Source organism: Microtus ochrogaster, chromosome 7 (assembly GCF_000317375.1).
Source record: "Microtus ochrogaster isolate Prairie Vole_2 chromosome 7, MicOch1.0, whole genome shotgun sequence".
Classification (NCBI taxonomy): Eukaryota; Metazoa; Chordata; class Mammalia; order Rodentia; family Cricetidae; genus Microtus; species Microtus ochrogaster.
In genome coordinates, this window is record NC_022014.1 from 12,617,873 (window position 1) to 12,630,109 (window position 12,237).

Sequence of the window (12,237 nt, forward strand, 5' to 3'; positions counted from 1 at the left end):
AAAAAAAAAAAAAAAAAAAAAGAGTCCATGGGAGATGAGCCTCTGGGCAGGCCTGTGAGGGGTTTTTGATTATGTTAGATGGAGGGGGAGCCCCACCCTAACTGTGGGCTGCAGCATCCTAAGAGCTTGGTTTGGGGCAGAGTGAAAAGGAGGCAACTGAGTGCAGTCCTTGCTGTCCCTTTCCTGAGGGATGCAGGGTGGTGACTACCCAGGGCAGGCTGCTGCCACCTTGGTGGACAGTACCAGAGTAAACCTTTCTGTCCTTGAGTCACTTTGGTCAGGGCATTTTATCAACAGGAAGAGCAACTAGAATACTCCTAAACCATCTGTGAGAATCGGGGCTGGCGAGGGGTGGAGTGGAAAGTGCTTGCTGCATGAGCAAGAAGAGTTCAGATTCTTAGTGTCCATATACAAGTGGGTATGGCTACGACCCACCACTTAGAGAGAGAGAGAGAAAGAGAGAGAGAGAGAGGAGAGAGAGAGCGAGCATGGGGATGCAGCATTGTGTGTTTGGAGGTCAGATGACAACTTGGATTCAGTTCTCTCCTTCCTTCCTCCACTGGGTCCAGTGCTGGAACTCAGGTTGCCAGGTCAGCGCCTTCCCCTGCTGAGCAGTCTCTCTGGAGGCAACACTGCATTCCTTGTTCTCCTAGCGCTGCATCCCACTCAGCAGCAAAGAGAGGCTGAGGCTCACACCCTCCAGATGCTGAGTGCAGCAGACCCTTTCCATAGTGTCTCACTCATTCCCATCCCTGTCCTTTCTTCTCAACAAGTCCTGCTCTTATTCCTTCATGTCTCCATATCTCTTTCTTTGCCTTAAAACACCCCACAAATCCAGCTGGTGCTGGCACACACCTTTAATCTCAGTGCTTAGGAGGCAGAAGCAGGCAGAACTATGTGTTCAAGGCCAGACTGCTCTACAGAGAGACTTCCAGGACAGTCAAGAGTACATAGAGAATCCCTGTCTTGAAAAAACAAACAAACTAACTAAAATACTACAACTACCCCCCACAGAAACTAGTAGCCGTTCAAATGGACATGAAGTGCTATCTCACTGTGGTTTTAATGGGTTCACTTCAGGAATTTTCTTTCCTTGAGCTCCCTACCCAGTTCACCCTGACTCTGCCTCAACAGTCCTGGTGAAGCCTCCCAGTGGTGTGTCCTGTTGCTTTTCCCGGGAGGGAAGGAGCAGGCTCCAGCTTCACTTATCCTGTAGCTTAGAGTATGTACATCCTAGAGGTGACCAAGGACCATCCATGTCAAAATCATGACTCAGGCAAAGCGCTAGTTTTCCTGGGAAGCCACCCCTGCCCTCTGCTGTCCCCACGCACTGGCTTCTGGCACCTCGGTGGGGTTTTTGAAAATGGTCCACTGCACTTCACTCAGAGCAGAGTTTATGTTCTGCTTTACTGAGTCCCCTTGGGCAGTGACTGCATTTCTATAGAACACTGATTTCTGAGGAAGCTGCATGTGCTGGGACAGCCTGGATGGGAGGGGAAGTCCGCTCTGCCACACTCCCCTCTGTGCCGGGCTTTCAGTTCCTTCTTGGGGTTTGCTGTTATTGTCATGAATGTGCAAATCTACTTCTGGTGAAAGAGGCCTCGGAAGAATGTCTGCCCACAGTGTGGCTTGGGGGAATACCAGCTGTGTCCAGGGTTACTGACAGAGTGGCTAGCGGAGGTAAAGAATATCTGGCCTCACAGGAGAGCTATAAGCATGCTAGACCTCAACCCATGGGCGCCTAGATTATGAGGGTGTTCAGGGGTCCAGGGAGGAGCCTTGACATCTTGGTGACACAGAGTCAGTGCCAGTGCAAGGGACATGAGCGCATGAGTAGTTCCCTGTATGTTAAAGTCTGGGTGCTAAGGCAGGAGGATTGCAAGTTCAGAGGAGGTCCTGTCTCTATGATGTGGCACAGTGCTTGCCTAGCCTGTGCCTAGGCTCAGCCCCCAGTATATACCAATATATATCCAGTCTGGTATATCTGGACTAAGGTCTCTTGGGGATGTTGTGACCACTGGCTCTTTCAAAATTTATTTTTGATGTGTCATGAATGAAGAAGGCTCATATTGACTTGAGTTGTCAATTTTTAGACATGATTATCAGCGTGGAAGTTTTATGGGCCCTTTACTCCTCTCAGGATGAATATGTCTCTTCAGACATCTTTAGATGAAATACCATCTAAAAGGAGACGAGTCGTGAGTTTTAGAAGCCCTGCTTTCTGGGGTTAGGGAGATGGCTAGGTACCCATGTAAGCATGAGAGCCTGAGTTCAAATAGGTAGGATCCATGTAAAAAGTCCGTGTAGCTGTCATGCCAGTGTCGTGTTGGGCAGAAACTAGCAGATTGCTGGGACTTGCTAACTGCCAGCCTTGTCTCAAAGGCAGAGGGCAATGAGACATGGCACCCTGCGTCCTTCTCTGCCTCTTTGTATGTACACAGGTGCACATATGTGTATGAACATTTGCATACCTGTATGTTCACACACAACACACATGTACCACTTACACATCACACATACAAAAAATAACAGGAATGATATATATATACACATACACAAACATATTCCTATTTTCTAAACTGTTCAGCATGTTTTTGATTTTTTCACATAGCCATGGGGAGTGAAAAGTTGGGCATGGTGGAAAAACTAAGGAATTATGCACTAATACAGTAATACATGCCATAATGTCGAAGAACCTTCAAAAACATTGTACTAAGTCATAAACAGACAAATACCATAGAGCCACTGACAGAGGTGCTTGGAATAGTCCAATGTACAGGCAGAAGTTGAAGCTCCCAAAGGCTGGGGGAGTTATTTAATGAAGGAGGTTCTGTTTGGGATGATGAAAAGTTCTAGAAATAGATAGTCCTGCTGGCCACACCAGACCGCGAGTAGACAGTGCCGCAGGACATACACTAGAAGGTGGTTGACCAACATGGGGGCCTGAGTTTGGTCACTGGGATTCATATGGTGGGAGAAAATGTCTGATTTGACTTTTCCTTTTTCTCTGCCCCCCGCCACCCCCAGGTTTCTCAGGCCCTATGTAGAAATATGAACCCCATGTTGGACATCATATGTAGCAGGCATTCTTGGACTAACAGCCCTTAAATCATGACATGGAGACTTATTAGTTATGAATGCTTGGCCTTATGCACACATATGCTTGTCCCACTAACTCTTATAACTTAATTTTGCCCGATTTTCTTCATCTACGTTTTGCCTCGTGGCTTTTTACATTTCTTTCGTTTTATATGTTCTAATTTCCTACTTCTTCTTTGTCTGTCTGGTTGACCCCTCCCTGGTTGGCTGATCCCTGGCTGGTCCCTGACCTTGGCTGGCTGACCCCTGACTGGCTGGCTGGCTCCCATTTTCTCTGTGTCTATCAGCCATGCCTTTCCCTCCTCTGCCTAGCTATTGGCTGTTCAGCTTTTTATTAGACCAATCAGGTACCTTAGGCAGGAAAGGTGAAACAGCAACTCATCTTTACATAGTTAAACTAATGCAGCATAAACAAAAGCAACACATCTTTACATAGTTAAACAAATGCAACACATTTGTACATAAACAGTTATTCTGCAACACAAACAAATATAATACATCTTTACATAGCTAAACAAATATTCTACTCCAAAACATTGTACTTAGAATTTGATGATACATTACTTCAATTCATACTGTGCTTTTACCTTGCTCAGTTGTACTCCTTCCCAGCACTGAAAGGGACTTGTTGCTTAGTGGCCTGTTTCCCGCCCATCACTCAGGCTCTGGAGGACAGCTGTTGCTCTGTGGGCTGTCTCTCCCAACCCCCAGGCATGGAGGAGAGCTGTACCCCAGGCCTGGATGAGAGCTGTACCTCAGGCCTGGAGGAGAGATGTACCCCCAGGCCTGGAAGAGAGCTGTACTCCAGGTAGGGAGGAGAGCTGTATCCTAGGTCGGGAGGAGAGCTGTACTCCAGGTCTGGAGGAAGTCAGGGGCATCAGTCTTGTGCAGATTGCTCATAAGCATCAGATGAACGAACCCTATGTCATCACATCTGGAGAGATGGATCACAGGTTAAGAGAATGTACTTCTCTTTGCAGAGGACCTAGTGCCCAGTTTGGACAACTCACAACCACTTGTAACTTCAGTTCCAGGGGGATTTGACATCTCTGACTTCTGTGGACACCTGCATTTACATGCACATAGCCCTGTGCACATACATATATACATATTTTAAAATATCAAAATTAATGTAAAGAATATTCCATTGTGCCCATCAAAATCCCAGCAAAATTCTTCAAAGACCTTGAAAGAACGGTACTCCATTTGGAAAACCAAAAAACCCATGATAGCCAAAACAATCCTTTACAATAAAAGAACTTCTGGAGGCATCATAATCCCTGACTTCAAACTCTACTACAGAGCTACAGTACTGAAAACAGCCTGGTATTGGCATAAGAACAGACAGGAGGACCGATATCAATCCACACATCTTTGAACACCTGATATTTGATAAAGAAGCAAAAAATATCAAATGGAAAGAAGAAAGCATATTTAACAAGTGGTGCTGGCATAAGTGGATACCAACATGTAAAAAAATGAAAACAGACCCACATCTATCACCATGCACAAAACTCAAGTCCAAATGGATCAAAGACCTCAACATAAAGCCAGCTACGTTGAACCTTATAGAAGAGAAAGTGGGAAGTACACTTGAACGCATTGGCACAGGAAACCACTTCCTAAATAGAACCCCAGCAGTACAGACACTGAGAGAAACAATAAATGGGACCTCCTGAAACTGAAAATCTTCTGTAAAGCAAAGGACACGGTCAATAAGACAAAACGACAGCCTACAGAATGGGAAAAGATCTTCACTAACCCCACATCACACAGAGGTCTGATCTCCAAAATATACAAAGCACTCAAAAAATTGGACACCAGAAGATCACATAATCCAACAAAATAATGGAGTACAGACCTAAGCAGAGAACTCTCAACAGAGGAATCTAAAATGGCTAAAAGACACTTAAGGAAATGTTCAACATCCTTAGTCATCAGAGAAATGCAAATCAAAACAACTCCAAGATTCCATCTTACACCTGTAAGAATGGCCAAGATCAAAAACACTGATGACAACTTATGCTGGAGAGGTTGTGAGGAAAAGTGAACACTTCTGCATTGCTGGTGGGAATGCAAGCTGGTACAACCCCTTTGGAAGTCAGTGTGGCAATTTCTCAGAAAATTAGGAAACAACCTTCCCCAAGACCCAATAATACCACTTTTGGATATATATCCAAAGGATGCTCAATCGTGCCACAAGGACATGTGCTCAACTATGTTCATGGCAGCTTTATTTGTCATAGCCAGAACCTGGAAACAACCTAAATGCCCCTCTATTGAAGAATGGATAAGAAAAATGTGGTACATTTATACAATGGAATACTACACAGCAGAAAAAAATAACAACAGCTTGAATTTTGCAGGAAAATGGATGGAACTAGAAGACATTATTTTGAGTGAGGTAATCCAGACACAGAAAGACAATTATCACATGAACTCACTCATAGGTGGTTTTTATTTTTTTTAATTTTTTTAAATTTTTTATTTTTTGGTTTTTTCGAGACAGGGTTTCTCTGTGGCTTTGGAGCCTATCCTGGAACTAGCTCTGTAGACCAGGCTGGTCTTGAACTCATAGAGATCCGGCTGCCTCTGCCTCCCAAGTGCTGGGATTAAAGGCGTGTGCCACCACCGCCCGGCCTATAGGTGGTTTTTAAACATAAAGCAAAGAAAGCCAGCCTGCAAACCACAATCCCAGAGAACTTAGACAACAATGTGGATACTAAGAAAGACTTACATAGATATAATCTACATGGTAAGTAGAAAGTAGAAAAAGGCAATGTCCTGAGTAAATTGGGAGCATGGGGACCTTGGGGTAGGGTTGAAGTGGGTAGGGGAGAGGCAGGGAGGGAAGCAGAGAAAAATGTAGAGCTCAATAGATATCAATTTTTAAAAAAGGAATATTCCATTGTAGGGTCTGAGGAAATATCGAAGGGGACTCCTGTCTCAAATCATATGTAAAAGTAAAGAACATTTATTAATATTTCTGCATGCATGTGGGGTCATTCTCCTGTACAAAATGGCGTTGACCCCAGAGGAGTGTGTAGGCTCCTTTTAAACACAACTAAGAGAGTTTCAGGGACAGCTATGTCATCTCATACATAATTGGCTAAACAAGCAGCAGTTCGCTAGTATCCTTTTTATTGGCTGAACTTTAGTCTTATTGTCTTTGGATATACTTGCACAAGCTTGGACATGACTCAGAAGGGACTGCTGGATTTGTCCTTGAGATATTGTGAGGCTGGCTCAGGCCTCAACTCCGAATGCAAGGGCATTATAGATAAATGGCCCTTTGTGGGAGGGACACCTGTTTTGTCCTTCTCAGAGAACTGAAACCTAAACTCACTTGTGGGAGTGGGAGACTTTAACCCCTTTACCATGAAGAGCTCAGACCTAAAACAGGAGTGGGATGAAGCTGTGTCATAGAAATGGACACTCTAATGTAGTCTATCTCCCAACTTGTAGGACCTGTCACTACTGGGGGTGGAAGAGGTCAGGGCAGCATCATAGGGAACCACACGGGGCATGTTTGTTGTGGGAAAGAAAGGGCATCCAGAGCAAGGGGAGGATGCTGTTGGGCACTTTTGTGCTAGGCTTTGCTGTACTGTAATGATGAGTATCAATTGCTGCTTACCATTGAACACCTTATTCAACAGGCATGCTTGCTGTGGCTGACACGGATTGAGTCAACTCGTAGACACATTTTATATGTTATTTCACATTTTGTGTGTGCGTGTGTACATTTGTGCAGGCCACAGGTAAGGTCAAGTGTCTTCCTTAATTGCCTTTTGCCTTAGTTTTTGAGAAGCTGGAGCTCACCGATTGGGGTAGAATGGCTGACCAGCTGTCCCAGGGACCTTCCTGTCACTGCCTTTCCACTGCAGGGGTTATAGGTGCACCCCTGTATTCTGGCTGGCCTGAACACCATACATAGACCAGGTTAGCTTTGACTCACAGAGGTCCATCTGCATCTGCCTTCTAAGTGCTGGAATTAAAGGCATACACCACCATGTCTAGCTGCACCTCTGGCTTTGTAATGTGGGTGCTGGAGATCTGAACTTGGGCCCTCCTCTTGCTCATCAAGCACTTTGTCCTCTGTACCTATGGAAGATATGACGTCTTGGCATTGCCAGTAAAAGCCGAGGCCTGTTAGAAACTGCTAAAAGCTGTTGTTAGTCAGCTGCAAACACAACCCTCAGACAGCTCACTTTGGCACCCCTTCCTGGCTCTCTTCTTCCTGGCAGCTGGCTTCAGTGCTCTGAGGAGTGGAAGCCTGGCATGCCTCTGGAACTTACCCCACATTTCAAAGCAGATTGGTATAGATTTCCAAATTAAATTATGGCCACCGCTTGCATTAAACAGTAGGCGAACTGCGCTTTAAATAGACCACATTAATTCTGAAGTGGAACCCTGCTGGGATAATCGTTTTTTTCATCAGCGCAGCTTCGACAGGCTTGGAAAGGATCCTCAGGGTGAGCAAAACGCTCTTCACTGTAAAGTGCTACTGGTGTTCAAGGTCAGAGGGAGAGTCACTTGGTGGCTGAGGGTTGATGGAGGAAGGTCATTGGTTAATTAAATAAAGAAGCTGCTTGCCCTGATAGGTTAAAACAGGAGGGAGGAGTAAACAGAGCAGAATGCTGGGAGGAAGAGGAAGTGAGGTCAGACTCCACAGCTCTGCTCTCGGGAGCAGATGCCTCAGAGAGACGCCATGCTCCCCGCTCCTGGGAAGATACACTCCCGGTAAGACCGGTGCTCACTAAGACCGGTGCTCACAGATTATTAGAGATGGGTTGATCGGGATATCAGAATTAGCCAGTAAGGGCTAGAGCTAAAGGGCCAAGCGGTGATTAAATGAACACAGTGTCCGTGTAATTATTTCGGGTAGAGCTAGCCATGTGGGCGGCCGGGTGCCGGGACGCAGCCCGCCGCTCCTATTTCTACAGAGGGTAGTGTGCTCCCCAGAATCCCCTGTTCTGGTGTTTGAATGTAACTTTCCCTGGGCATAAACAAATGTCTTTTCACAGCCATAGGGAACTGACAACAGGCCAAAAAGTGATTGCACCTAAGTCTAGTTTGATGAACCACAGTTTATTGGGGTTACTTATAGAATCATGGCTGACTCAGGGGAATGTGTGGTAGAAAAGTCACCCTCGACAAAGCTGCACGTCCTGTGCTTCTGTCCAGATTGCGGCAGCTCCATTAAAGAGTCTTCCTCATTATGACTTTGGATGGGGCCCTGTGAATCCAGAAACTTTCAGGACTTTCCTAAGCTTTGTCTTCAGAGCTCCCTCCCTCCTGGAGGCACAGCAGGGGCACAGCCTCTTCTGGGCATGTGTTTGATGAGTTTCCTACCTGAGGACTGAGGGTGAACTGCATTTTCTCCTGGGAAGTTTGTTCTGAAGAATGAGCTGGGGGAGATGGCTCATCTGTAAAGGCTCTGGTCACCTAGCCTGACAACTAGAGTTCAGAATTCTTACATCTATACATTTAGGTGCTACTAACCCAGAAAGGGAGAGAGAGGTTACACAGTGCCTCTTTTTCGCCAGCCATGGGTGTTGGTTATCTTGCTTCAGGCTGCCATTGTTGGTTGGTTGGCCTGGCCTTGTGCTCAACACTTACCTGCCCTTTTCTCCAGTGAGCCCATAGTTCCAGACCCACCTATTCTGTGCTCATGGGAGAGGAATCTGAGGTTCAGCATGGCTCTGTGGCCATGTGACTGAATGATCTTGTCACTCATTTGTCCGGTGTGTTGGACTAAATGCCTCTCAAAGATGAAACTCACTAGAATGATACAGTTTACCTAGGTCAGTTGAACTGAAGAGTTAGAGTGAACTTCTTAATCAGGAAGGAAACCTCAATGACTTTAATGTTCTCAGAGGGGCCTATGAACCTGTTTGGCTCTGCTCCACTTAGAAATAAATCAAGCAGTTGTAAACATGCTCGTTTTGAAGGCAACAGAAGCAAATATGATTTGAGTGGCTTGTGTTAGGAACCACATTCCAGCTCATGTATGCTGCTTTTTTGGGGGTATTGTTTGGTTTTTCAAGACAGGATTTCTCTGTAGCTTTGGAGCCTGTTCTGGAACTCGCTCTGTAGATCAGGCTGGTCTCGAGCTCAAGAGATCCGCCTTCCCCTGCCTCCTGAGTGCTGGCATTAAAGGCGTGCACCACCCCCACCCCTCCACGGTTGAACTGGACAAGGTGAAACTTGTCCAGGCCTTGCTTTGAATAAAATGGCCTTGGTTCGAGTGAGGTCACTTATGAAATTTGTGATAATGACTGGTGTACAGTTAATACTCAGTGGCTAACGGCTGTCATTGTAGTTCTGACAATAGCATGAGAAAGTGTCAATGAGTCAATGTTGTAAAGAAAATTCGTCACAAAATGAGGTATACACTAAAATTTCAACTCCCAAATAATTTGTAATGTGGATAAGAAAGGTAGCCTTGAAGAGATACCAGTAAGAATGGCTATCTGTGGTTCAACAAGCCTTATTTAGCCTTCCCGTAACCTTAAATTTGTTCCTGACATTATACCAAATAGTTGACCATTTGGGAAGCTCTCCTGGGGATATAGAAATGAGGGTGATTATTCATGATCAAGGGTTTGTGTGTGTGTGTGTGTGTGTGTGTGTGTGTGTGTGTGTGTGTGTGTGTGTGAGGGGAAACAGCAATGTAGTGAATTCTTTGTAATCAAGATAGATCTAAATTATATCCTACCAGGAAGCTGCCAAAAATCACGTTCAGTATTCAGAACACTGGGTGAATATGAAACAACACAAAATTGTTCTGAGACCCTTAGAATCTGGAAAATGTTCATGATTTAGAAAAAACTGAATCAAACCAGGCTGTGGTGGCACACACCTTTTATCTTAGCACTTGGGAGGCAGAGGCAGACAGATCTCTATGAGTTCGAGACCATCCTGGTCTGCAGAGTTAGTACCAGGACAACCAGGGCTGTTACACAGAGAAACCCTGTCTTGATAAACCAAAAACCAATCAAACACACCAAAGGGGGGGAGAAAAAAACTGAATCAAGATATAGAATTATATGTATACACATACAATCATACACTATACAATGTACTTCTTTGTTGTTGTTGTTGTTGAAATAGGATCTTGCTCTGTTGCCCAGGCTAGCTTTGAACTCCTTGGCTCAAACCACACTCTTTGCCTCAGCTTCTTGATTAGCCAGGACTGCAGATGCATGATAGCATATCCGGCTTACAGAGACTTATTCTCATAGTCCTGGAGCTGCAAGTCTGAGGTCAGTTTCATTGGCCTGACAGGTCAAGATGACAGTGGCAGGCTGGTTCTGCTGACACTGCAGGGTCGCCACCATTCTCACCTCTCTCAGCTTTTGCTGCTGCCGGCTGCCAGCATTCTAATCTTTGCTTCCCTAGCCACATGGCCTTTTCCCTGTGGGTCAGTTTCTCTGTCTTCTTATGAAGACACTTGTTAATATGTTGTGTCTGTGGGAATTGCCATAGTCAGAGTTGCCAACACTCCTTTGCTGCTTCCGGCTACATTCACAGGTTTCAGAGACTAGCGTGTTTGGGGACATCATTTAGCTGCCACAAATGGTGATATTTGTACAGGTGCAATAAAAAAAGACTGGAATGAAGGTTTGAAAATGGTATCTAGGAGTGGTGGTCTTGGGGTGGGAGGTTCTGAGACCTGTTTACTTTTGATTATTGCTTTGTTCTTCTTCATCTGTCTAAGGAAGTAACGAATGCCATTTGGACCGTTGCTCTGAAAATGACAGCGTGTAAGCCATGACGTGCTTCTGCCCTCTCTCCCCAGAGCCTGTGTTCTGGTTCTACGTGAAGGAGGTCCTCAACAAGCACGAACTGCAACGCTTCTACTCCCTGCACCACATCACTGCGGATGTGGGCCGAGGCCGGGCCTGGCTGCGCTGTGCCCTCAACGAGCACTCCCTGGAGCGCTACCTGCACATGCTGCTGGCTGATCGCACCAGGCTCAGGTATCCAGCAGGACAGGCTTTTTTCCCTAGTCTTCCACTGGGGGAGAAGGGGGCTTCCCACTGCAGCTCTGCTAGCCATTCCCTTGGTGGGAGAACCAGTGCCAGTGCTTGGAAGGAGCTCTGTGCAGCACACACATAACCAGCGCCCCGTCAGTGCTTGCTGTGATCAGGGCCTAGCTATTGTCCTCCCTCCACCGAGTTTTAATTTGGGATTCTTTAGTCAATCCCAAACTGACCGAAGAGACGGAAACTGTATTTGTTCTTTTGTTTATTTTGAGACAAGGTCTCACATGTAGTCTAGGCTGGCCTGGATTTTACTGTGTAATCGAGGCTGGCTTGTTTCTCTACTGCTGGGATTACAGACCTGCATGACTAGGCCTGCTCAGAATATGGGCCATTAAGGAAGAAAGTGTTTTGTGTTTATTAAAAGCTTCATTTTTCATGTGTGTTTTTTTTTTTTGAGTATAAAGTTTACTCAGGTCAGAATGTCAGACTGTATTGTAGTAAGTTGCCACTTTTATTTCTTCATGTTCTCTTCTGATGAGTAGGCTTCTGCCTCCAGAGATGCTTCCTCTCCAGACTCATTGGCGGGGAGGGTCATATAGCCCCTATAATCCAGCAGCCCCTCAGCAGTGGGAGGAGATCACTAGACCGAGCTGAAGATGTTCTAGCCAGCCAGCTCCTTACAATATCGGAAACTGGTGCAGAAGCCACTGGCTTAAAAACTAAGCCTCTCATAATATTCATAGAGATAATCCTAGCTTGGTGGATTCCCTTGTCATGGTGTCTTGCTCTGGCAGTCATTTTCCCTGTAAGGGTAGAAGACCAGACAGAGTTCATGTCACCTGATGCCCCAAGTGGCCTTGGTCAGTCCTCTCTGCCACCTTGAGTCACTTCCATGTTGGCATGACCTAGAGGTGACACTGAGATGTCCTTAATACGGTAAGCTGGCTTCTGATCAGCACTTGACAGTTCTTTGATTCCAGTTTTCCCACCTGTTTGCAGGTTTTGGGTCTCCCTTTTGCCTCTGCAGTCATGTCCCCCCAACCACCCCTTCTCTCTGCTTTACTTTTTCTTTCCTGGAAATCAAACTCAGTACTGGTGTGTGTTAGACAATGCTCTCCTGTACCCTGTAATGTTTCTTCTATTGGTAATT

The 12,237-nt window shown here is 45.7% G+C and overlaps 1 protein-coding gene across 2 annotated transcripts in view; it reads left to right on the forward strand.

Annotated features, from left to right (window-relative positions):
* Positions 1–12,237, forward strand: part of Snx29 (sorting nexin 29) — a 442,208-nt gene that overhangs the window by 48,493 nt on the left and 381,478 nt on the right. For both annotated transcript variants that reach the window (XM_013347415.2, XM_026780573.1), the window contains one exon: positions 10,901–11,081. In XM_013347415.2, coding sequence (XP_013202869.1) covers positions 10,901–11,081 — 181 coding nt within the window. The remainder of the gene's footprint in view (positions 1–10,900; positions 11,082–12,237) is intronic.